The following is a 25835-nucleotide window of genomic DNA, read 5'->3' as shown; positions in this document are numbered from 1 at the left end:
TCTCTGATAATGTGTCTGGGAAAGTGGCAGAAAATGGTCCAAGGACTTGGGCTCCTGTCACCCAAGTGGGAGATCCCCATGGAGTTCTGAGCTCCTGGCTCCCAAGAAGTGGCCCTTGAGACCATTTGGGGAGTGAACTGGTGAATGGAAGATCTCTTTGTCTCTCTCTTTCCCTCTGTAATTCTGCCCTTCAAATAAATAAGGCTTTTTAAAAAATAAATAGATAAGTAAAAGTAACCAGCAATACTTGGTAATAGGCAGCACGTTCCCCCCATGCCACACAAGTGGTGCAGGTGGTAAGATTCCAGGCAGCTACAAGGACAGTTTAGAGAGTGGGCATGGCCGGCAAAAGTTTTGAGGCTAACTCCAGCTAGGCTTTAAAGAAAGACTTTGGGGGGCTGATGCTGTAGCATAGCGGGTAAAGTCGCCACCTGAGGTGATCCCACATGGGCACCGGTTCCAGTCCCGGCTGCTCCACTTCGATCTAGCTCTCTGCTATGGCCTGGGAAAGCAGTGGAGCATGGCCCAAGTGCTTGGGTCCCTGCACCTGCGTGGGAGACCCCGAAGAAGCTCCTGACCCCTGGCTTCAGATAGGCCCAGCTGTGGTCGCTGCTGTGACCACTTGGGGGAGTGAACCAGTGGATGGAAGATCTCTCCCTCTCTGCCTTTCAAATATATATATATATATATATATATATATATATATATATATATATTTAAAGAGATATAGAAAGACTGGGAGTGGGATGGCAGGAACAAGAGGACAGATTTCCACTTAGGGCGCGAACAAAGGCGAGATGCGCAGGAGCCCGTCGTCTCTCTCCGCACCACCACCATTCCCGCAGTGCTCACTGGCAGTGAAGCCTTTTTCACCGTCACCATGAACACACCGAGAGGTCACATCGGTGCTAGGGTTAGGCGCTCTAGACGTGGGCACGCGCGCTGGAGAGCGCGGACGGACGTCTGAGGAGCTCTTGGAGCTGCGCCGGCTGTACCTCAAAGCACATGTATTCCGAGTGCGGCCAGACCCCGCGAGCCGGGTCCGCCTGGCGCTCAGCCGCACGCAACGCAGAACAGCAAACACCTGAGGACTCCCAGCCAGCCCGCCAGACAGAGCGCCGCGCTGCGGGGCGGAAGCCGAGAGGCGGCGGCGGCGGAAGCGCCGCCACTGCGGGGCAAGATGGCGGCGCCCAGGCGGACCCTGAGCAAGTAGGTAGAGGGGCTGGTGGGGCTGGGCTCGGGTGAGCGCGGCGCAGGACCCAGCGGTTCCCTCGTCAGAGCCTGCCCGGAGCGGCTGCGACCTCTTCGGTGCGTGGATCTCGCACACGGCCCTTCCCCCACGCGCCCCCTGGACGGAGCCGCGTGCGGATTGCTGAGGCGGCTGGCCCGGGAGGCTTATGCAGAGCCCTGGGTGCAGTCGCTGGTCCCAGCCCGGGAGGATCCGCCCGCAGGATGACAAACCGCCGTGAAAGAGCCTCTGACTCCAGCGGCATTCCGAGAAAACCCAGGGGTCCATAGTTGACGCTATTTTGCTTAGAACCAGACTTACTGTGTTTGAAGATGTTATCACTTACAGCATGGATTCGTTCGATACAGATCTGTCTGGAGTTTGTGGGGAAGTACATGGATGGCTTTCCTTATAACTAAAATAATCGCTTATTTTACTGAGGTTTATTAATGTAACAGGCTGAGTGGTAGGCGCTTTGTGTGCGTGGTCATCTAAAATGCTGGCAAAATTCCTGTTATATAGGGCGTGTTATTGTTCACGTTTTGTGGTTGTGGAAGCTGGACTTGGGATAGCTTAAACAACTCGCTCAATTTCTCGTGTCTAGTAAGTACAGTGGCGCTGGGAAAGCAGGTGCCTGTCATCGCTCTAAGTCTCTGCTGTGTGGAGAAGTGGGCTGCACTTGACCGTTGGGTCCTATAAATCCATGGATAAGGAAGTGGAATCTGACAGAAGTGAATTGTTCACATGCTGTGGCTTCTCCCTTCATCCAGTTCAGCCTTTCTTTGCGCCATTTGAGTGGGCACTGGGGTAGGAGATTTTTTTCCTCCTGTTTGTTGGCAAGACTGCTCAACAAAGGGATATGGTTTAATTGCTCTTGGCTGTTTAAATAATGACAGTCACAACCGGTATTGTGTACTTACCACGTGTGAGACTGTTCTAATTACTTTATAAATAGGTCATTCCTGAACTGGGTACAGTTGCCTGTATGCTGCAGATGAGGAAACAGGCACAGGAACTGGAGTCAGGTGCCTTGTTTAAGCTCACAGGTAGTAAATGGCAGAGCCTGGATTTAAATACAGGTGGTCAGTCTCCATATGGTTTAGGACTCATCCAGGAAGGGGCACACCTACATGTGTTCTTTGCTGTCACTCTACAAATATATCTCATTGTTACAGTATCTGTGACACACTGAAGGCCAAAAGTTGTAGACAGGTCTTTATTCCACTTCTGTTGTCATCTTGTCTAAATTTTTTTTCTTCAGCAGCCAGCCCTATTTTTAAACTTTTGGGAAATCCCGTAGCACTGATTTTGTATCTTATTAAGTTTGTCACTGGGATGTAATGCTTTTGTGAATGTATGAAGGCCCTTCAGAAAGCTCATAGAAAATGTGTGTTACGAAAAAAGGATGCGTGGGTTTCAATTTTTTTGCACCAAAATAAATCTACCTTCGAAATAATTAGAACTTTTAAAAATTATCCGGCCGGCGCCGTGGCTCACTAGGCTAATCCTCCACCTTGCGGCGCCGGCACACCGGGTTCTAGTCCCGGTCGGGGCACCGGATTCTGTCCCGGTTGCCCCTCTTCCAGGCCAGCTCTCTGCTATGGCCAGGGAGTGCAGTGGAGGATGGCCCAGGTGCTTGGGCCCTGCACCCCATGGGAGACCAGGAAAAGCACCTGGATCCTGGCTCCTGCCATCGGATCAGCGCGGTGCGCCGGCTGCAGCGGCGGCCATTGGAGGGTGAACCAACGGCAAAAGGAAGACCTTTCTCTCTCTGTCTCTCTCTCTCTCTCACTGTCCACTCTGCCTGTCAAAAAAAAAAAAAAATTATCATTATTTATATGAGATTCAGAGGGACAGAAAGAGAGAGCACTCCCATCTGTTGGTCCCCTCCCCAAATGCCTGTGGGCCTGGATCCAGGAACCCAGTCCAGGTCTCCCACGTGAGTGGCAGGAACCCAGTTACTTGAGCCATCATTGCTGCCTCCCAAGGTCTGCAAGAGCATGAAGCTGGAGTCTAGAGTCAACCATAAGGGATGCAGATGTCTTTTTTTATTTCTTTAAAGAATTATTTATTTATTTAAGGGTGGATCAACAATCATATTGATCATCACTGCCGCAGGAACACAGGTAGTTAAATTTTGCAAGTCATGAAGCATGTGGAACCTCAAGTAAAACAAATTTTTTGAAGTCTACCAAAGTGTGCCTTCAGTGATGCCTCTTACAGAGCTGGGTTGGATTCAGAATAACAACATTGGGGGCTGGCACTGTGGTGTAGCTGGTAAAGCCATTGCCTGCATTGTCGGCATTCCATGTGTGCACTGGTTCGTGTCCTGGCCGCTCTACGTCTGATCCAGCTCCCTGCTAATGTGCCTGGGAAAGCAGTAGAAGATGGCACAAGTCCTTGGGCCCCTGCACCCATGTGGGAGACCCAGATGAAGCTCCTGGCTCCTGGCTTTGGCCTGGCCCAGCCCTGAGAGTAGTGGCCATTTGGGGAGTGAACCAGAAGATAAAAGATCACTCTCTTTTCTCTCTCTCTCTCTCTCTCTCTCTTTCTCTCTCTTTCTCTCTGCCTCTGCCTCTTTTTTTCTGTAACTCTGACGTTAAAATACATAAATCTTAAAAAATGAAGAAAGAAATGACAAAATGAGAAATAAGGTTAATCTAGGTGTAATCCCTATTGCCAATAAAGAAAAAATAAAAGATGCTGGGGCCAGTGTTGGCTGCTCCACTTCCAGTCCAGCTCCCTAGTAGCCTGGAGAGGCAGTGGGCAACACCCCCACCCCACCCCCAATCCTGCTACCCACGTAGGGGATCTAGATGAAGCCCCTGGCTCTTGGCTTCAGCCTGGCCCAGTGCTGACTGTTGGGGCCATCTGGGGAATAAGTCAGCAGATGGAAGTTCTCGCTCTCTCTCTCTGTAACTCTGATTTTGAGATAAATAAATAAATCTTTAAAAATACTTTTAGGCCGGCGCCGCGGCTCACTAGGCTAATCCTCCGCCTAGCGGCGCCGGCACACCGGGTTCTAGTCCCGGTCGGGGCGCCGGATTCTGTCCCGGTTGCCCTTCTTCCAGGCCAGCCCTCTGCTGTGGCCAGGGAGTGCAGTGGAGGATGGCCCAGGTGCTTGGGCCCTGCACCCCATGGGAGACCAGGAAAAGCACCTGGCTCCTGGCTCCTGCCATCGGATCAGCGCGGTGCGCCGGCCGCAGCGCGCCGGCCGCGGCGGCCATTGGAGGGTGAACCAACGGCAAAGGAAGACCTTTCTCTCTGTCTCTCTCTCTCACTGTCCACTCTGCCTGTCAAAAATAAAAAAAATAAAAAATAAAAAAATAAAAATACTTTTAAAATATGATTATCAGCAAATTGTGCTCTTAAATCACTCAAATGGCAGTGGAGTAGGTGTGGGGACATTTGGTACAGCAGTAAAGACCCAGCTTGGGGTACCTGGGACCCATGTTGGAGTATCTGGGTTCTAACCCCAGCTGTATCTCAGATTCCAGCTTTCTCCTCATACAGACCCTGGAAGGTAGCAGTTGATAGCCTGAGTAGCTGAGTCTCTGCTGCCCAAGTGAGGGATCTAAATAAGGTCCCAGCTCCTAGCTTTGGCCTGACCCAACCCTGGTGTTGGGGGACTTTGGGGAGTGACCCAGTGGGTAGGATTTCTCTCTCTCTCACTCTCACTCTCACTCTGCCTTTTTAAATAAATAATAGCGACAGAAAGAGAGAGAGAAGAAAACACCACTAATATGGTAGATATCTAACGATGAAGGCAGAAGGCAGCTTAGGCCATGCCTTAAAAAAAAAAAAAAAAAGAGAGAGAGAGGAGGACTCCTTGGATAGCATTCAGACTCAGTGATGCCAAAGATTTACTAGGAGGTAGAGCTAAAAACTGAAGTAAATGTATGCTGAGTTTTTATCATGTTTGTTTATACATCCGAGTACTCGCTTTTACAATATAATGCCTCAGAGCTCCCAAAAAAAGACTCAAAATTTTGACTCAGCCCCTTAGAACTCATGGCTGACATTTTACCTTTGTTTCTTTGTCTTTATTTATCTGTTTAAAGATTTATTTATTTATTTGAAAGGCAGAGCTACAGAGAGGCAGAGAAAGAGGTCTTCCATCCACTGGTTCACTCCCCAGTTGGCCACAACAGCCAGAGCTGTGCTGATCCAAAGCTAGGAGCCAGGAGCTTCTTCTGGCTCTCCTACGTGGGTGCAGGGGCCAAAGGACTTGAGCCATCCTCTACTGCCTTCCCAGACCATAGCAGAGAGCTGGATCAGAAGTGGAGCAGCCAGGACTCGAACCAGCGCCCCTATGGGATGCTGGCACTGCGGGCGTCAGCTTTACCCATTACACCACAGCACCAGCCCCATATTTTTTTTTTAAGATTTATTTTATTTATTTGAAAGGCAGAGTTACAAAGAGCGGTAGAACAGAGAGAGAGAGAGCGAGAGCGAGAGGGAGAGATGTCTTCCATCCGCTAGTTCGTTCCCCAAATGGCTGCATTGGCTGGAGCTGGGCCAATCTGAAGCCAGGAGCCAGGAGCTTCTTCCAGGTCCCCCACATGAGTATAAGGGCCCAAAGACTTGGGCCATATTCTTCTGATTTCCTGGGCACATTAGCAGGGAGCTGAACCAGAAGTGGAGCAGCTGGGACTTGAACTGGTACCCATATGAGATTCCAGAGCTGTAGACCAGGGCTTTAACAACTCTGGCCCCTAGTTTCTTTGTCTTTATAGCCCCTTGTACACCCCTCTCTCCAGAGTAAACTTTCAAAAAAGTTTTTGATAATATTCTTAATTTTTTAAAATATTTATTTATATTTATTTGAAATCAGAGAAGAGGCAGAGAGGGAGAGGTCTTCCAACCGATGGTTCACTCCCCAAATGACCTCAACGGCTGGAGCTGCGCCGATCCGAAGCCAGGAGCTTCTTCCAGGTCTCCTTGCGGGTGCAGGGGCCCAAGCAGTTAGGCCATCCTCCACTGCTTTCCCAGGCCACAGCAGAGAGCTGAATTGGAAGTGGAACAGCCAGGTCTTGAACCGGTGCCCATATGGGATGCCAGTGCTTCAGGCCAGGGCGTTAACCCACTGCACCACAGCGCTGGCCCTTTGATAATATTCTTAAAGTCACACTCTAGTGTGATTGTTTGGCGGTATCTACCCATTTTACCACCTTGTACTCCCCCCCCCCCATACACCATATGTTAATGGGGGAGAGGGGTGTTTCCAGTACTGATCTAGTTATTAGCTCTGATCATGCTTAGAAGTGGATGAAGGGAGGGAGGGAGGGGCCGGTGTTGTGGCGTAATAGCCTGTTCAAGTCCTGGCTGCTCCACTTCCAATCCAGCTCCCTGCTGATGTGCCTGGGAAAACAGCAGAAGATGGCCCAAGTGCTTGGGCCCCTGCACCCACGTGGGAGACCTGGATAAAGCTTCTGGCTCCTGGCTTCAATCTGGTCACTGGGGAGTGAACCAGTGGATGGAAGATCTCTTTCCACTACCCACCTCTGTCATTGTGTCTTTCAGATAAATAAATCTTCAAATAGACTTATCTGCCCCCAAAGTCAGTAATCCCTGCTGAGAAGCCCCAGTGCAGTTCTGGCTTTTGTTCCTCGGGGAGCCATATCAGCCTGTGTCTCCCACTGGTGCAGACTTCAGGACCCTGCAGCAGCACACAGCCCTGGGCAGTGGAAAAGTGGCTGAGCATCCACACTGACCCTGCATGCCAAATCCCAGTCCTGCGGCTTACTGACTCAGACTTGGGCCAATGACTGAGCTGCTCAGCAGCCCCTCTGCTCACCTGTCAACCATGAGTGATAAACCGGGCCTGCCTCCTGTGGTTGCCACGAGGATCAAATGCATGAATATAGCAAAAGTACTGCAAACAGTGTGTGGCCCAAGTGCTCAGTATGGGGCAGCCAGAGTTAGAATAATGACAAGGAGAATTTTCTTGTTAGCATCTAGCTCAGGAGCTGCAGACTAGTCGGATGGCTTGCAGACCTATTTTGCTTGGCCAGCCCGAATTTGTTTTGTGTTTTAATTGAGATCTAATTCACATGCCATGATTTTTGAGCTAAATGATTGAATGCTTTTGAGTACATTCACCATGTTGCAGCCAATGTCACTATCTAGAATATTTTGGGTATCCCCAAAAGGAGCCTCACATGCCTTAGCAGTCAATCGCCTCTCCCCTGTAACTCCCACCCCGGGCAAGCACTGCTGTGTCTTCAGTCTGTGGGTTTGTCTGTTCTGGACAGTTCGTATGAAAGGAGCCATACATGATAAGGCCCTTTATGACTGGCTTCTTTCACTTAGCATAATGTTTACAAGATCCATGCATGTTATACCTTGTATCTCCCAACACTATCCCTTTACCTGGATATACTACTCTTCGTTTGTTGGTCAGTTTGATGAACCTTCGTATTGTTTCAACCTCGGCTGTTATGAATAATGCTGTTCGGAACATTTAGGTACATATTTTTGGTTAGCATATGTTTTTGTTTGTGTCGGTATATACCTAGAAGTTGAATTGCTGGATCATATGGTAGGTCTGTGTTTAGCTTTTTGAGGGAATGCCAAGCTGTTTTTCCCTAGCAGCTGTGCCATTTTACATTCCCACCAGGATTGTGTGAGGGAGCCATTTTCTCCATACCTCAGTCAACACTTGTCATCTCTCCCCTCCCCACCCTGTTTTAAAAAGACTTGTTTCTTTGAAAGACAGAGTAACCTAGAAAGAAAGAAATACCTTTCATCTACTGGTTCACTTCCCAAATGCCCACAACAGCTGGAACTGGGCCAAGCCAGAGCCAGGAGCCTGGAACTCAATCAGGGCCCCCCATCTAGGTGGCAAGGACTGTCACCTGCTTCCTTCCAGGGTACACATCAGCAGGAAGGTGGAATCAGAAGCGGAGCCAGGACTTGAACCCAGGCACTCCATTTCCAGTATGGGGTGTTGGCTTCCCAAGCAGCATCTTAACCACTACACCATTTCTGTAATGACTAAAGATGAATATGGAATCTTTGCATGTCCTTGTTGGCCATTCATGTATCTTCCTTGGTGAAATATCCATTCAGATCCTTTGCCCATTTTTTAATTGAGTTGTCTTTAATTTTTGAGTTGTAGAAGTTCTCTGTATATTCTGGATACGGCCCTTTCTCAGTTATATGATTTGCACATATTTTCTCCCATTCTCCAAGTTATTTTTTCACTTTGTTGGTAATGATCTTTGATATACAAAAGTATAACTTTGATGAAGTCTAATTTATCTGTCTTTTCTTTGGTTGCATTTGGTGCTTTTTTTTTTTTTTAAGATTTTATTTATTTATTTGAGAGGTAGTTACAGACAGTGAGAGGGAGAGACAGAGAGAAAGGTCTTCCTTCTGCTGGTTCACTCCCCAGATGGCCACAACGGCCTGAACTGCACCAATCCAGAGCTAGGAGCTTCTTCCTGGTCTCCCATGAAGATGCAGGGGCCCAAGCACTTGAGCCATCTTCTGCTGCCTTCCCAGGCCATGGCAGAGAGCTGGACTGGAAGTGGGGCAGCTGGGACTAGAACTTGCACCCATATGGGATGCCGTTGCCAAAGGCAGAGGATTACCTGTGCCACAGTACCAGCCCCATGGTGCTGTATTTAAGAAGCTGTTGCCTAATCTGAGGTCACAGAGTTTTGTAATTTTAGCTTTTATGTTTAGGTCTTTGATTCATTTTGGATTTGTTTTTGTATATGATATGAGGTGAGGGACCATCCTTTTGCATATGGTTGTCCAGTTGTCTGAGTGTCCCTAATCTGACGATCTGAAGTCTGAAAACCTTCAAAATCTGAAACTTTTTTTTTTTTTTTTTTTTTTTTTTTTTTTTTTTTATTTGAGAGGCAGAGAGATGCAGAGCTCTTCTCTGCTGATTCATTCCCCAACTGCTGACAGCAGTCTGGGCCAGGGCAGAAACCAGGAGCCAGGAACCCATACCAGAACGCCCACGTGGGTGGCAGGAATCTAATTACTTCAGTGATCACTGTCAGCTCCCAGGGTCTGCATTAGCAGGAAGCTGGAGTCAGGAGTGGAGCCAGCCATCTAATTCAGACACTCAGATGTGGGATGCAGGTATCCTGATCATTGCGTTAACCACCAGGCCAAATACTTGCCCAAATTCCAACATTTTTTGAACATCAATGTACTCAGCCAGGTTAAGTATTTGCAAATATTCCAAAATCCAAAAAAAACTCCAAAATATGATTTACTTCAGATCCCAGCCATTTCAGATAGGAGACATTCAACCTGTACTGTTCTTCCTCATTTGAAAAATTTTTTTTCTTTTAAAGAAAGACAGAGATATGTAGAGACAGAGAGGAAAGGTCTTGCACCTGCTGGTTCACTCCCCAGATGGCCGCAGCCACTGGAGCTGAGCTGATCTGAAGCCAGGAGCCAAGGGCTTCTTTTGGGTCTCCCATATGGGTGCAGGGGCCCAAAGACTTGGGCCATCCTCTGCTGCGTCATAGGCCATTAGCAGGGAGCAGGATCAGAAGTGGAGCAGCTGGGATTCGAACTGACGCCCATATGGGATGCTGGTGCTACAGGCTGGGGCTTTAACCCGCTTTGTCAAAGCACTGGCCTCCCAATTTGACAATCTTATTATTGTTGGAAATCTGTTAACCATAGATCTGTGAAGTTATTCTGGACTCTCAATTCCTTCTGTATGTCTTTATGTCAGTACTGTCTTGATGCCAATAGCTTTGTATTTGAAATTGGAAAGTATGTGGCCTCCAACCTTGTCAGGATATTTTTGGCTAGTTGAGTCCCTTGTATTGCCATATGAGTTTTAGGATCAAATAGTCAGTTTCTGCAGAAACAGACAGTTGGAATTTGAAAGGCATTGCGTTGAATCTGGAGATCGGACAGTGTTTCCATCTTGATAATATTAAGCCTTCCAATTCGTGAGCACAGGATGTCTTTCTGTCTGTTTAGGCCTCTTTAATTCAACAGTGTTTTATGGCCTTCAGCGGACAAGTCTTAAACCTCTTTGGTTATATTTATTCTGAGGTATTTTATTCTTTTTGATGGTCTTGTAATGAAATTATTTTCTTAATTCCATTTTCTCATTGTTCTTGGCTAGTATATAGACATGCAAGTGATCTTTACAGCTCAAAGTTTTTTAATAATTCGAATACTTTGATTTATTCGACAGGCAGGTTTTTGGTTCGTTTGTTTTTGAGAGGCAGAGATAGACAGAGCGAGCTCTCATTCCCTGGTTCACTTTCTAAATACGTGCAGCGGCCCAGGCCGAAGCTGGGAGCCAGGAACTCAATCCAGGTCCCTCACACGGGAGGCAGGGACCCAGTCTGGAGTAGAGCTGGACTCAGACCCAGGCGCTCCAGTGTGGATGTGGGCGTCCCCACCAGTGTCTTAACCTCCACGCCGAGTGCCCCCCACTCCACCGCCCTACAGACTTACCTGCCTGTCCTGATGGCATCTGCCTCAGCTCTCCTGCTGGTTTGTTTCCAGAGTTTTGTCACCCACAGATTGTAAACAGCCTGAGCTGGCTGTAAATACTGTTGCCTGGCTGGTGACATCAGAGAGGGCTGAAGAGGGAGGGAGTGGCGCTGAGGCGGGATGGAGGAGGGGTGAGTTCAGAGGCTCGGGTTTAGTCCCCCGAAGGCCCACTCTCTTCACTGCTCCTAGGGGTGAGTGAGAGGGAGGCCCCCTTGGAAGCCGTGCAAGGGAGGCAGCGGGAGCGGCAAGATGCTGTCGAGACCCAAGCCTGGGGAGTCCGAGGTGGACCTGCTGCGCTTCCAGAGCCAGTTTCTCGCCGCTGGCACAGCCCCAGCGGTACAACTGGTGAAGAAAGGAAGTCGGCGAGGTGGCGATGCCAGCCGGGACCAGCCGCAGCTGCAGGACGCTCGGGATGTGGTGACGCTGGACAGTGAGTACCTGCGGGGCAGGGCGGGGCAGAGGAGGAGCAGGAGCAGCCATGAAGGGGCCTTCCCCTCATTACTGGAGAGGGTGCATAGCCTCTGGGGCAGCGCCATCCTACAAATGAAGAACCCGAGACCCCTGGAGGCAGCACAGCTTGAGCCACAGCCTCATGGCGGCTGCCTTTGTTTGGTCCCCCTCACTCTCAGTGTCTTCCTGGGAAGGCATGACCATCCGCACCTCTGGGTGTTATCCTTTTTCAGCTCTCCCGGATTTGCCTCCAGCTTTGGTCCCTGCTCCCCCAAAGAGAGCCAGGCCCAGCCCCGGCCACTCCCTGCCTGTGGAAGAGGACCCCGAGGAGAGGCTGAGCAGGCACGATCGGCACATCACTGCAGTCCTGACTAAGATCATTGTGCGTCTCACCTGGCTGAGGGGGCGAGGTGGCCTGGGGCAGCAGGGATGAGCCTTCTGAGTGGGGGGTCTTCAGAAAGGGGGGCTTGGGGTGGGCATTTGGCTCAGTGGTTAAGGTGCTGCTTGAGCTGCCCATATGCCCTGTCAGGGTGTCTGGGTTAGAGTCCTGGCTCCACTTTTGATTCACTTTCCTGCTAATGCACCCACCGGAGGCAGCAGGTGGTGGCTCAAGGGCTTGGGTCCCTGCTATCCACATGAAAGACCTGGATTGAGTTCTGGGTTCCTGGCTTCAACCTGGCCCAGCCCTGGCCTTTGCAGTCAATAGGGAGTGAACCTTATATCTCTTTCTCTCTTTCTGCCTTCATAAAACATTTTTAAAAGAAAGGTTGACTGGCCGGCACCGTGGCTCAATAGGCTAATCCTCCACCTGCGGTGCCGGCATACCAGGTTCTAGTCCTGGTCGGGGCGCCGGATTCTGTCCTGGTTGCCCCTCTTCCAGGCCAGCTCTCTGCTGTGGCCTGGGAGTGCAGTGGAGGATGGCCCAAGTGCTTGGGCCCTGCACCCGCATGGGAGACCAGGAGAGCACCTGGCTCTTGGCTTTGGATCAGCGTGGTGTGCCGGCCACAGCAGCCACTGGGGGGTGAACCAACGGCAAAGGAAGACCTTTCTCTCTGTCTCTCTCTCTCTCACTGTCCACTCTGCCTGTTAAAAGAAAGAAAGAAAGAAAGGAAGGAAGGAAGGAAGGAAGAAAGAAAGGGTGACTTTTCTCCATGCATTAAGTCTGGGGACCAGGGTCACTGTGCCCTGAGCAAGATGGATTCCTGACCCCACAGAGTGAGCTTCCTGCCATATAGAACCGGGGCTGGTGGGATAGCGTCCAGCCTGGCCAAGTCCCTACCTTGTCACTGCCTTGTGTTTTGTTGTTACAGGAACGAGATACAAGTTCAGTGGCTGTGAAGCTGCCTGTGCCCAGTGGTGTTGCCTTCCCCCCAGTATTCCATCGCTCACAGGAGAGACAGGTAGGCAGGTGACCTAGGGTGGTGTGGGGGCGCAGTGGGAGGAGTCTCACAGTGCGTGTCTCCAGGTGGATCGCTTTCATGATAAGCAGATCTGCTTCTAAAGCAGCACCGTGCCGAGCACTTCATACACATGCCTTCGCTTAGTCCTCGTCACAGCTCTGGGAGGCTCAGATAAGAAAACAGCTTGTCCCAAAGTGACACACGGGTTGGCTTGCACAGCACGTCTTCTCGGTAGAAGAGCTAGAACTTAAGCCACATCTGTTAGATTTCAAGACCTGTGCTCCTGTCCTCTTTCTCTGAACTAGGGTTGTGACCCCTGGGGCGGGGTGGGGCAGAGCTCCCTTCTAGCTCTATGCTGTTATGACCTCAGTTTAGAGCAGCTGAGGGGAGGGGGATAAGGCGCATCAGCAACCTGGGGTTTTGTACCCCGTAGGAGAGGCCAGCGCCGGGCGGCAAGAGAAGCATCTTTGCCCAGGAGATTGCAGCGAGGTGGGCGTCTGCACCCGGGGTCCCCCCGGTCGAGGAGGTCACGTCCCACCTGGACCCACCTCAGGGTGAGCTGGGGTTGAGGACGCTTGGGCTTGGCCTTTCTGGAAGATACGATTGTCCAGTTGTTTTTGATGATGTGTCTCCCCGGCCTCAGATGGGAGGTGCATTTGAACTACCACGAGAGAAAGTCATCCCGTGTCTCCACCTGGAGTACTGAGTGTTGGGTGCTGGGGCCCACATCTGGGTCTTAGGCACAGGGAAGGGCCTGGGCCATTATGCAACCCAGCGAGAAAGGGAAGGGGGCAGAAGTGTCAGGCGGAGACTGTAAAACAAAGACGGAAAATAAAGTGTCTGTTCACGGGGCAGGTTAACCTGCAGGTGAGACGGGGCAAGTTCCTGGTGTGGCCGGCTGTGTAGACCTCCAAGGGCAGGGTCAGAAACGAGGCTGTTTCTGAGGGAAACCATTTCTTGAAGGTCCGAGGGGAAGGATGGGTAGAAGAGCCGCCCATGCCCCCGGAGTGCCTGGAGCCCTGTGCCCAGGACAGCCCAGGGCCCTGCACCCGTCTCCGGGGCTGAGAGACTTACAGAAGGGGCTGCGAGGTCTGGTGAGAGCCAGGAGGGCAGGCCGTGACACCAATCATGCACTCTGTCCAGGGGCTGCGACCGGTGAGGCACCCGCTCCCGGGGACCAGGGCTGCCGGCTTCCAGGAAGCAGCCACAGCTTCCAGGGACCCCGCCTGGTCACTGGGAAGGGACTCAGGGACCAGGAGGCTGAGCAGGAAGCCTGGACCATCCATGAAGAGAACGTAGCGCGACTGCAAGCCATGGCTCCTGAGGAGATCGTGCAGGAGCGGCAGCGGCTGCTGGCGCAGCTCGGTGAGGCGCCGGCTCTGCTGAGCTGGCCTGCGCAGCTTGAGGAAGGCTCAGCGGGCGGGCCGGGCGCTGTGCTGCGACTTTTGTGCCTTATTCCATTCTGTCCCGACACTGGTCCGCTGGGGGCAGGGTGTGGGGTCCACCTCATGCTACTTAAGGAAAAGCTGCGGCTCAGCACTAAGGTAGTCTCCCCAGGCTCCCAGCCAAGGAACACAGCCGGGTCTGTGAGGCCTCACAGGCCTGCTCTGAGCCGTGCCGTGAATTACGGCTACCCTGACAGTGCGCTCTGCCTTAGAACAGCCACTCTCGGTACGAGGACAGAGCGTTTCCTTACGTGGCACCGTCCCGTACTCCACCTCCCCCTGGTTTCTGTGCATGCAAACGCCGGTCCTGTCCCCCACCATGGGTCACTATGTGACAGCACAGTACTCATTTGGTACTCAGTAAATAATAGGTACCTGAGTAAATGAGCTGAGAGAAGAGGGGGGAACTTGTTCCCCTAAATGCCTTTCCTCTCGCCCTAGTCAACATCCATTCATTTGCTCCATAGCCACTTCCTTGGGACCTGTGACCTGGAGCCGACACAGAGACAGGCACAGGAACCTGGGCTGAGGCACTGTGGGAGGTAGAGGGACAGGTGTGAGAAGACCGGGTCACTGAAGGGCTGCAGGAGAGCCCAGGCAGCCCAGGGCAGGGCTGGGAAGTGCACCTGCTGACCTTGGCACCCCAGGGCAGGTGGTGTTCAGCAGGTGCCGGGTCTGTGGGAGCTGGGGAGGACCTGCCTCGCTCACTCCCCCTCCACCTGTGCCTCCAGACCCCAGCCTCGTTGCTTTCTTGAGATCTCGCAGTTGCACCCGTGAGCAGGCAGCAGAGAAGGCCACCGAGGAGCAAAGGCTAGGAGGAGCCTCTGTGGATGTCACCAAAGAGGAGGCCCGCGTGTCGCCTTCTGCCAGTGAGCACAGGAAGGAAGACGAGCTGGAGCCAGGAGCCCCAGGTTTGGAGGAGGGGGACTATCTTTTGGTGGCTAAGTGTAGGCCTGGCCAATGGAAGAAGAGAGAAGATTCTTTTCCCTTGGACTTGTAACATCAATCCTCATTATTGGCTTTAAATTGGCCTCAAATTAGATGCCTGTCTTCTTCCTGCACATGCTTCCTGTATTCTGTCCTGTTACTGCCCCTTCTCCCCCAGCCCAGCGAGGGCCCACAGGGCAGCATGGCCACGTAGCCCCATCCCTGCCTTTGCTGTAGCTTCCCCAGCTCTGGCTCTCTCGTCCCGTAGCTCATTCTGCCCCTTCATTCTGTGCCGGAGGAAGATGGCAAGGCAGGTGGATGGGAGAGGGCGAGTGTGACGGAGGCTGATGAACATGCCGGGCCAGACGCAGAGAGGCCAGCAAAAGCACTCGTTTCCCAGAAACTCGATTATTTCATTAGGGATTAACAAAAGAAGAAATTGAATTACGGCAGCCAGGAACCTCTTGCCCCCGGAGGAGGTCTGGGCCAGCTGAGCCAGTTGGGTGGGAGTAGGGGTTAAGAAGGAGGATGTTGGGGGGCAGTTTCTGTATGCTGCCCCCAGAGCAGTTCAGCTGCCCCTGCCCCGCTGTCCCCACTCCCCTGCTCCTGTCGCATGTTGGTGCTGGAGTGGAGAGCTCTGCTTCCCAGAGATGCATCCTGTGTTCCTCCTCCCCACGCCCTTCTCCTCTCCTCCTCCTCCTCCATGGAGTCGGCAAGGGGCTTGAGCCCAGGACTAGCTGTGCTTCCCTATGGGAGATGTATGCCTGCTTCCCAGGCCTCCCAGCCCCCTGGCCATGTGGGTTAGCCACACCGTGGTAGAAGCTGCCAGATCGGAGGCAGAGGAGGACATGGCAGCTGCCGGGTGATGGCGGGGCGCCCTGTGAACAGCGAGTCCTTTAGGCAGTGCTGTGTGCTTGCTCCTCCCCAGCTCTGGCCCTGCCCGTGACTCCCCACAAAGAGTGGCTGCACATGGACGCCGTGGAGCTGGAGAAGCTCCACTGGACCCAGGACCTGCCCCCACTCCGCCGGCAGCAGACGCAGGAGGTGGGAAGGGCCAGCTGGCCCACAAGGGCTGGGTGGCCGGGGTGGGTGTGGTCAGCCCGCCTGCACCCAGAACTCAGGCCCTAAACCTGAGAAACAGCTCTCCCCGGCCCTGCTTTCCCACCTCTCTGTCTGGCCCAAGGCGAGACGAGCCCCATTTCCAGTGAGAAGTAGCCTCAGCACCTGAGCCCTGAGAGGCCTGGGATTCAGGCGAGGGTGGGGCGGGGAGGGGGCCGCTGCCCCAGCCCCCGTCCCTTGTCTCTTCCTGTCAGAGGATGCAGGCCCGGTTCAGTCTTCAGGGAGAGCTGCTGGCCCCTGATGTGGATCTGCCCACCCATCTGGGCCTGCACCACCATGGAGAGGAGGCGGAGGTGAGGACTTAGCCGCCCGTGGAAGAGGACGACCTCTGCCTGGTGGCCTCTGACCTCTGTGTACCCTGTGCCCCATCATGGCCGTGCTGTCTATGTGGTTTTGTAGCCTCAAAATCTTGCTTTTCTTCCTCTCCTCTCCCATTCTGGTCGTTGCCAAAACTTGCCAGCCCACTCTGTCGCCTCCCTGTGGTGCTCCCTTGCTGACTCGTGTCTGCTCAGTCACCATGCCTTCCACACTGTGCCCCAGCCATTGCTTCCTTCACGGGACTGCTCGGCTAGTTCCTCTGGCTCAGCTCAGGCCATGCCCTGCCTCGGAAGGCATCCTGCCCTGCTCTGCTCGCAGGATAAGGCCCTGGCCCTCAGTCTTCCAGTCTGGCCCTGCTGGAACTACAGCTGCATCTCCTTGCTCCTGCTGCACCACTGTGCTGGCTCCTCCCTCCAGGCCCCTGTGCTCAGGGACCTCTACTGCACGGGAGGTCTTTCCCTTTGCTGCAGGCTGTGCCGCCAAAGTTGTACCCGTCCACTGAGGCCACATCCCCTGTGCAGCCCCCTGCTGCTGTCCTCTGCTTGCATGTGATACGTCCATGGCTACATCCTCCATCTGCCTTGCTGACCTGTGAGCCAGTTCTGTCTTCTGTCCCAGCCTGAGGCTCCCTGGAGAGCAGGGCCCGGGAATCACTTAGTCACCTTTATCTCTCCTATGGCACCTTGCTGAGTACTTCTGAGGCACTGCCCTAGGTCTTGGCTTCTTCTGACTTCTTGCCCCTGCCCCAGCGAGCAGGGTACTCTCTACAGGAGCTGTTCCACCTGAGCCGTAGCCAGGTGTCCCAGCAGAGAACACTAGCACTGCAAGTGTTGTCCCAGGTCATCGGCAGGGTGAGTGCACTGCTGGCCCCTCCAGCTCCCCTCACCCTTTCCCCTTGCTTGTGACCTTGGACTTCCCCACCTCCTGCCCCTTTTCACTCTGGCTCAGCTGACTGTGCCTCAGACTGGGATAAACTCCAGGTCATCCATGATCAGTGGGCAGGTGGAGGGGTTGGGGCAGAGACCGTGAAGCTTCAGCGTCTTCAGCAAAGTTCTCTCCTCTTGCCACCAAGGCCCAGGCCGGTGAGTTTGGGGACCAGCTCGTGGGCAGCGTCTTACGCCTCCTCTTGGATGCTGGTTTCCTCTTCCTGCTGCGCTTCTCCCTGGACGACAGAGTGGATGGGGTCATTGCGGCTGCTGTCCGGGCTCTCCGGGTTCTGCTGGTTGCTCCTGGAGATGAGGTGCCCCAGGGATGGGAATGGGGCTCGTGGGGCCAAGGTCTCCACTCCTCATGCTGGGCCTGCTTTGCAGGCACCTGCTTCCTCCTGAGGGTCCCTACACCCAGGAACCTTGCCTCTCTGCTCTTGGGAGCGGGGGCCCCCACTCTGCACCCTTGGCCCCTTCCCTCCCCCAATCCCTGCTTCCTTTCCTGTGGCAGGAGCTCCTGGACAAAACTTTCTCTTGGTACCACGGAGCACTGGTATTCCCTCTGATGCCCAGCCAGGAGGACAAGGAGGACGAGGACGAGGACCAAGAACCGCCAGGAGAAAAAGCAAAAGGGAAGAGCCCCGAAGAAGAAAGACGGCCCCCACCCGACTTGGCCCGACATGACGTCATCAAGGTAAGGGGAACGCCGCCTTCCCACCCTGTAACCTAGAGCCAGCATGTACGGTGAGAGGCATCGTCAAGGCTCGGGGCTCGGCTGCATTTGGCACAGGTTTGTCTCACCCCCAGGGGCTCCTGGCTACCAACCTGCTGCCTCGGCTGCGCTATGTGCTGGAGGTGACCTGCCCAGGACCTGCGGTGGTCCTCGACATCCTGGCCGTGCTCATCCGCCTGGCCCGGCATTCCCTGGAGTCAGCCACGAGGGTGAGAGACGAGAGAGCAGGGGAGGGGCAGAGTGTGGGGCTGCTCCTGACCCTCAGCCTCCCTGCTTCGGTTGTCCTCCTGTCTCCCACAGGTCCTAGAGTGCCCTCGGCTGATAGAGACCATAGTTCGAGAGTTCCTGCCCACCAGCTGGTCCCCCATGGGAGTGGGTCCCACGACTAGCCTGCACAGGGTGCCCTGTGCCATGGCCATGAAACTGCTTCGAGTCCTGGCCTCGGCTGGAAGGAACATTGCTGCCCGGCTGGTGCGCAGAACGCAAGGCGAGGGATAGGGGGCGGGCACAGGCTGGGTTGGAGCTGAGTGTGGCCTCCAAACTCTGGTGGCCAGCGCATACCCTCTTCCTCCTCCTCCCTGGTCTAGTTGCTTAGAAACATAGCAGGAACCATGTGAGCTGGGGCCCAGTGCACCCTGTAGGCCCGCTGTGGACTGGCAGGAGTGGAGGTTCTCTGTCCCGGCCCCAGATCAGGAGAGCCACTTACGGATAGAACTCATCACCCATATCCAAGTGGCCCTAGGAAAAGTCCCCAGTGCTTGCTAAAAAGAGAGGGTGGGAGGAGAGGATGAGGCCATTTCACCCCTGCCCAGAGCTAGGACTCCGTGTTGAGCTCACCTACAGGGTGGGAGAAGCTGAGACCAGGTGGACATGGGACGCCCAGCTGCCCCTCATGCCCACACCCTGTCTGCTCCTAGTTGAACAACTTTGATCTCCGGAGCCGCCTGTGCCGCTTCGTAGCTGAGGCGCCCCAGGAGCTGGCCTTGCCCCCAGAGGAAGCCGAGACACTGAGCACCGAGGCCTTGCGTCTGTGGGCTGTGGCCGCCTCCTACGGCCAGGGCGGTGACCTGTACAGGTGAGGAGAGGCAAGGGCAGGCTCCCTCGGTGACCCCACCTTTGGGCCTGCCCCTTTGCCTCAGCCTTGCTGGAGGCCCCCGGCTTGGCAGGAGACAGAGAATGGGGGTGGGGATGCGGATTCTGCTGGGCGAGAGCAGAGCTGGGAGTCAGGACCAGCCAGAGAGGGGCAGAGGAAACCCGCTTCACTGGGTTCTGTGCACAGCAGCCTCGGCCCCTCGGAGAAGTCAGCTCCAAGTTCCCTGTGGGCTGGGGGGCAGCCTCAGAGGGCCACCTCCTTCCCTGTTGTCAGGGCCCAGCCTGGGGAGAATGTCCTGGCCCTGGGGCCGCCTCCTGCAGGCAGGGCCTTGGGTCTGCTCTCCTGCTCCCTTCGTGCAGTGAAGGTCCGGGACTGTTCCTTACCAGGGAGCTCTACCCAGTGCTGATGCGGGCCCTGCAGGCTGTGCCCACGGAGCTGGGTGCCCACCCCCCGTCGCCCCTTGCCGTGCAGCGGATAGCCTCCCTGCTCACTCTGCTCACCCAGCTGACCCTGGCAGCCGCCGGCACCCGCCCTGAGCCCCTCAGGTAGGTCACAGCCCTGAGCATGCCAGCGGGGATATCTTACCAGCCACGCCAAGCCCAGCGGGCCTGCTCCGCAGGACAGAGTGGCTGCAGTTGAGGGGGAGTGAGGCAGCCAGAGCCTTACCACGGCCCATCACCCTCCTGCAGTGAGTCTGCTGAGGCCGGCCTGTCAGCGCGCTCCTCCTGCATCTCATGGACGCAGGTGTCTGGGCTCCAGCCTCTTGTCGAGCCCTGTCTGAGGCAGTCCTTGAAGTTGCTGCCCAGACCTGAGATGTGGAATGCCCTGGGCCCGGTGCCAGCCGCCTGCCTGCTATACTTGGGCACCTACTACCAGGCCTGGAGCCAGCAAGTGAGTCTTGCCTGCCTGCCTCAATCTGCATTCTTCCCACTTGCTTCCTCTCCCTCCACCTCTCTACTCCTGCCTCCCCATTCCAACCTTTTCCTAAAGTGATTTATTGATCTATTTGAAGAGCTGGGTGACAGGGAAAGGAGGAAAGACAGAGAAAGATCTTCCAGCTGCTGGTTCACTCCCCAGATGCCCACAACAGCCACAGCTGGACCAGGTCACAGCTAAGAGCCAAGAACATCCGGGTCTCCCATGTGGGTGGCAGGGCCCAGGTACCTGAGCCTTCATCTGCTGCCTCCCACGTGCGTTACAGGGCGCTTTATTGGAAGCAGAGGTGAGACTGCATCCCAGGGACTCTGACCTGAGGTACAGGTGTACCAAGCAGCAGCTTAACCACAGTGCCACAGTGCCACCCCGCCCTGCACCTTTTTGCTCCCACCTGTTCTCTCGCTTCCTCCCTAGGCCATTGAAGCTTCCAAGGAACCTTGTTGCTGGGGCCCAGAAACCCCTCAGCCTTCGTGCAGTCACTGTGCCTCTCGACAGCCGTAGACACTGGGTGCCTTTCCCTCCAGAAGGCTCAGCCTGGGGTTGGGCATTGGCACAGTAGTTAAGACACCTGAATCCCATATCAGACACCTGAATCCCATATCAGACAGCCTGGGTTCCAGTCCTCGCTCCACTCAGATTCCAGCTTCCTGCTAATGCACACCCGAGGAGGCAACAAATGATGACTTAAATGGCTAGCTCCCTGTCATCGGGAGACCCATACTGGGTTCTGGGCTCCTGGCTTCAGCTTGGCCTGGTCCTGGCTGTTGTGGGCATTTGGGAGGGAATCAGTGGATCCGAGAGCTCTGTCTCTGTCTCTGCCTTTCAAATGAAAAAAAAAATTTTTAATTAATTTTTTAAAAAAAGGTCAGCATGGAGAAGCCTCCTCAGAGCTGACCTTTGGGGCACCTGGAATGGTGGGGTTTGCTTGCGTACCCAGTGTCCTGGGCCATCTGTTCAGTGAACCCCTTGGTCCTCCAGCCAGGCTTGTGCCCAGGGGACTGGCTTGAGGACATGGAACGCCTGTCACGTGAGCTGTTGCTGCCATTGCTGAGCCAACCCAGCCTGGGCTGCCTTTGGGATTCGCTGGGGTATGTACCACATGTGGGGCTGGGGGGTGCGGTGGCGACAGGCAGAAGAGAAGCATTTGTCTCCCCATGGGACTCCTGGTCCGGTTCCCTGGCCCATTCCCGGGTGCAGCAGGTCGGAGCCTGAGAGCAGCCCTGGCAGGCAGCAGCCGTGGGGGCTCTGAGGACTGCAGGCAACGACGCACACAGCCATGCCCGTGGCAGACCTCAGCTTCAACATTCTCCCTCCAGGCCCTGCTCCCCTCTCTGCAACCCGCTGTCCTGTGCTCCGGCCCCTGAAGCTCTCCCCAGCCTTGTGTCACTGGGCTGCACGGGAGGCAGCCCCCGGCTCAGCCTGGCCGGCTCAGCCTCGCCCTTCCCGTTCCTCACTGCCCTCCTCTCCCTTCTCGATACGCTGGCCCGGATCCACAAGGGGCTGTGTGGCCAGGTAGGCGAGCCCTGGATGCCTGGGTAGGGCCGGGCAGGGGGACGAGATGGCAGGAGTCAGGAAGAAAGGGGGAGGGCTTCAGCCAGTGCTGAGGCTGGGAGGTGGGAGGGGCAGCTACCTGGGGAGCCTCAGAAGTCCTCAGAACCAATCACTAAACCTGAACAAAATGGCTTTTCCTCAGCTGGGTGCTGTCCTGGCTGCCCCAGGCCTCCAGAACTACTTCCTCCAGTGCATAGCCCCTCGGGCTGCCCCACCCCTCACGCCCTTCTCTGCATGGGCCCTGCGCCATGAGTGCCATCTGCAGTACCTGGCCCTTGCCCTGGCTCAGAAAGTGGTGGGTTCCGCCGTCTGCCGGGTTCTGCCCCCACCCCCTCAGCCCCTCCAGCTTCCCTGAAACCTGTGCTGCTGCTGCCAGCCCGTGCAGCCCCTGCTGTCCTCCAGACCCTGCCCCTTCCCCACCCCGCACCAGCGCCCTGCAGCCTGCGTCATGGCCCCTCCCTCCCTCACCTCTCTCTGCTTTGCCCCCCTCGCCTGTCCCCCACATCCCACCGCCACACTGAACTGCTCCCTGCCTTTCTGTGCACAGGCAATGTGCCAGCCCATGCCAGCCACCAGTGCCGCCCTGCATCATGGCATGGCCTTGGCCCTGCTGAGCCGGCTGCTGCCTGGAAGTGAGCACCTCGCCCAGGAGCTGCTGCTGCTCTGCGCGTTCCGGCTGGAGTTCCTCCCGTGAGTGCAGGCCCGTGACATCAGTCCAGCCCTTTTAGAAAGGCAGCTGCGTGGTGGTGAAGAAAGCAGTGCTGAATTTGGTTAGGTTTCCTTCCTTCCCTGGCTTGTGCCTAACCTGACCTTCCGCTTCCTCATTACTAAACTTGAGAGATGAGATTAACCGCATCACAGAGTGTGGCTGTGAGACTTCAGTGTGACCATGTGGCTAAAAACTGGTGTTGGAAACCAGCAGTGCCCATGGGATCGCCAACAGCCACCGAGTCCCTGCTCCAGGTCTGGTCCTCCCTTTGTAAGTATTTCACCCATGCCATGAGGTGCTGGTAGTCTTACTGTGAGGAGACTGAGGCGCAAAGCCCTTTTGTAAGCTTCCCCCCAGCAGCTGGCCCTCGTGGCCATTCTCCTGTTAGCCAGACTACGTGGGAGGAGCCAGGGGAACAGAGTGGAACAGGGTTGGACATGGGCGCCTTGGGGAAGCTCTGGAGAGCTGGCGTGGCCTTCTGGGTGTTGTGGGGCCAGCCCCCGACCTTGGCTTTTGGGTCCTGTTACAGCGAAAACGCAGCAGGAGGTCCAGAGGCAGCTGACTTCTCTGACCAGCTATCCTTAGCAAGCAGCGGGGATCCTCGGAGCCGGCGAGGGGCTCTGCTGGCCCAGGCCTGTCAAGACCTCCCCAGCATCCGCAGCTGCTACCTGACCCACTGCTCGCCGGCCCGAGCCAGCCTGCTGGCCTCCCAGGCCTTGTACCGCGGAGAGCTCCAGCGGCTCCCAAGCCTGCTGCTGCCTGTGCCTAAGGAGCCACTTCTGCCCACCGACTGGCCCTTCCTGCCACTGATCCATCTCTACCACCAAGCTGCTGACTCCCCCTCCCAGCTCCCTCCCACTGACACTGTGGCCACAGCCGTGCGTGTCCTGCAGTGGGTGCTGGTTCTGGAGAGCTGGCGCCCCCAGGCCCTCTGTGCCGTGCCTCCCGCCGCCCGCCTGGCGAGGCTGATGTGTGTGTTCCTGGTGGACAGCGAGCTGTTCCGGGAGACCCCGGTGCAGCATCTGGTAGCAGCCCTCCTGGCCCGGCTCTGTCACCCGCAAGTCTTGCCAAGCCTCAACCTGGACTGCCCACTTCCTGGTCTGACGTCTTTTCCTGACCTCTACGCCAGCTTCCTGGAACATTTTGAGGCTGTCTCCTTTGGGGACCACCTCTTCGGGGCTCTGGTCCTCCTTCCCTTGCAGCGTCGGTTCAGTGTCACCTTGCGCCTCGCCCTCTTTGGGGAACATGTGGGAGCCCTGCGAGCGCTGAGCCTGCCTCTGACCCAGGTACTTTCTCAGTCCACCAGCGCCCATCAGGGGCACTCTGCACTGGGCCAGAGGAGGGTGAATATCTGTCCAGTATTTGCCCTCTGCCCTCCTGGTCTGGTGTTTGTGACTGTGGATCCCCCGTCATGTTGCCGGGTGGTACGCCGTCCCATTCGCACGCCTCTCCCCCCACCACAGCTGCCTGTGTCCCTGGAGTGCTACACGGGACCTCCTGAAGACAACCTGGCCCTCCTCCAGCTCTACTTCCGGGCCCTGGTCACAGGTGCGCTCCGCCCACACTGGTGCCCAGTGCTCTATGCCGTGGCTGTGGCTCACGTTAACAGCTTCATCTTCTCCCAGGACCCAAAGAGCTCAGTAAGTTACGTCCCCATTTTCAGAGTAACAAAAGGAGCCAGCGATTGGGCTGGCTCCAGGCCAGCTAGGTGGGAGCTGGGGGTGACGCGGGCAAGTGGTGGATGCCAGCCCTTGGCTCAGGGCCACCTTTGCCTGTTTCGTGTCTAGGACGAGGTAAAGGCTGCCCGCCGGAGCATGCTGCAGAAAACGTGGCTGCTGGCAGAAGAGGTGAGTAGAGGGGGGGGGAGGGGCGGTGCTAGGGTAGGAGGTGGTTGGGCTGTGGGGGACAGAGACCTTAGCAGGGTGTCACTGCCCGCTTCATAAAGTCTGTTCCCTCTCCACAGGGTCTCCGACAGCACCTCCTCCACTATAAGCTTCCCGACTCCGCCCTCCCAGAAGGCTTCCAGCTGTATTCCCAGCTGCCCCCGTTGCGGCAGCAGTACCTGCAGAGACTGACCTCAGGGGGGCTCCACAGTGGGGCGCGCGAGACCTAGTGTAGTGGCTATGGGTGGAGAGATGGACACCACGTTCCCCTGGGTTCACCAGCAGACACCTGGCCAGGCGGCAAAGGAGCAAGCCTTCCTGGAAACACGTTGCTGGAACCAGTGGGAGCCAGGCCACTCCTGACACCTGCTGGAGCTGCAGCTTCTGAGGGGGTGTGTGGGGAGTGAAGGGTGCCTCAGGCGTTTTCTCCCTCTGGAGACAGGACAGGGTGCGTGCGCCTCTCCGCACCTGCCCCAGTCTCCCCCCGGGGCCAGAGCATATGGACACTGTTCCTGTGCGTTGAAATAAAGGTTTTGAAAACCTCCTTAGAATGGGATTGCAACTGATTTCTGTCATGCTAGTCCAGGGTTGGTATGAAGGGGTGGGCTAACCCCAGGGAGGATCAGGACTGTTGGGGGAGGGGTTTGGGGGGAATCCTGAGTGGGAGGGGGCAACAGCCTGTGGGCCCCAGTGTACCTGAATACTCTTGGGAATGAGGGTCCCTCTGGAACTCAGCATTCCACTAGGATAGGTGTCCTTAGTGAGCTCAGCATCTACTCTGATGGCCCCCTGTGTGTGCCTGCTGCTATCCTGAGACATGAAGCCACAAAGACTGGGGCAGTGGCTGCCGGCATCAGCATTTGCACCGGGAACTTTCTGGGTGGTGGGCCAGAATGGGGGAGGGGTAGATGAAGCATACACTCAGACACTCCTCTTTATTCTGGTGGTTTCTATGTGGTTCTTTTCTCTGAATTCTAGCACTTAGGCTTTCTGATGTTGTTTGCTGTGTGGATTACTTATAACTGTTAGCAGGTCACCAGAGTGAGTGTAATGTGCCTTAACTCATCCTGTCAGTAGGTAGAAAGAACCCCTCCCCATATATGGAACTGCTGAACACAAAATGGTCCAACAGGTTTCATTAACCTTGTACGTACTGTATTTGCAAATAGCAATGGTTCTCAAATTTACCTGTCACAAACCACCATGTTAAGAACCAGTCGTTACAACAGGCGTTGTGCTGCCCTGTGTAAAGCCACTTGGGATGCCTGCAGCCTGCAAAAGTGCCAGGATGCCAACCCCTACTCCACTTCCAATCCAGCTTCCTGCAGATGTGCTTGAGAAGTAGCCGATGATAGCTCAGATCCTTGAGCTCCTGCGACCCACTGGGAAAATGGGATGGAGTTCCTGGTTCTTGACTCAGCTCGGCCCAGTCCTGGCCGTTGCAGCCATTTGGGGGAGTGAAGCAGTGGATGGAAGATTTTCCCTCTCTCTCTCCCTCCCTCCATCTCTCCCTCTCTCTTTGTGTGTATGTATATGTCTCACTCTGCCTTTCCAATAAATACATCTGAAAAACAAACATTGCTGAGTGCTGCCACAGAGGTTCGGGTTCAGTAGATCTGGGGTGAAAGTGGGGA

General features: G+C 55.2%; 1 protein-coding gene across 4 annotated transcripts; it reads left to right on the top strand.

Moving 5' to 3' along the window:
• Positions 1-909: 909 nt before the first annotated feature.
• RPAP1 (RNA polymerase II associated protein 1) lies at positions 910-24751 on the top strand. Of its 4 annotated transcripts, none has more exons than XR_016218043.1 (25): positions 1071-1209; positions 10901-11141; positions 11395-11543; positions 12472-12561; positions 12995-13115; positions 13705-13926; positions 14738-14917; positions 15862-15977; positions 16247-16345; positions 17120-17221; positions 17443-17610; positions 17808-17990; positions 18104-18238; positions 18330-18500; positions 18947-19104; positions 19509-19667; positions 19812-20013; positions 21041-21146; positions 21375-21570; positions 21752-21904; positions 22157-22299; positions 22848-23604; positions 23782-23958; positions 24106-24165; positions 24282-24751. XR_016218043.1 is itself a non-coding variant. In XM_008269166.5 (25 exons), exons 2-25 carry the CDS (start codon positions 10961-10963, stop codon positions 24429-24431), a joined length of 4182 nt encoding a protein of 1393 aa, XP_008267388.3. In that variant the 5' UTR covers positions 1071-1209; positions 10901-10960; the 3' UTR covers positions 24432-24751. The 4 variants fall into 4 exon arrangements, 3 of the variants coding, with proteins under 3 accessions (XP_089166241.1, XP_008267388.3, XP_051678459.3); XM_008269166.5 differs by having other exon boundaries at positions 21037-21146; XM_051822499.3 differs by having other exon boundaries at positions 1177-1308; positions 21037-21146.
• The last annotated feature ends 1084 nt before the right edge of the window (positions 24752-25835 follow it).

The sequence above is a fragment of the Oryctolagus cuniculus genome, chromosome 12 (assembly GCF_051225735.1).
Source record: "Oryctolagus cuniculus isolate XC-2025 breed Fujian yellow rabbit chromosome 12, ASM5122573v1, whole genome shotgun sequence".
NCBI classification, from domain to species: domain Eukaryota; kingdom Metazoa; phylum Chordata; class Mammalia; order Lagomorpha; family Leporidae; genus Oryctolagus; species Oryctolagus cuniculus.
This window is presented reverse-complemented; position numbering and strand designations above follow the sequence as displayed.

Excerpts from the sequence above, each read along its gene's own strand:
- RPAP1 (XM_008269166.5), top strand. The coding sequence starts at position 10,961 with ATGCTGTCGAGACCCAAGCCTGGGGAGTCCGAGGTGGACCTGCTGCGC. Across the intron at positions 19,668-19,811 it reads ACCCGCCCTGAGCCCCTCAG|TGAGTCTGCTGAGGCCGGCC; the intron begins GTAGGTCACAGC and ends ACCCTCCTGCAG. Across the intron at positions 23,959-24,105 it reads CCCAGGACCCAAAGAGCTCA|GACGAGGTAAAGGCTGCCCG; the intron begins GTAAGTTACGTC and ends TTTCGTGTCTAG.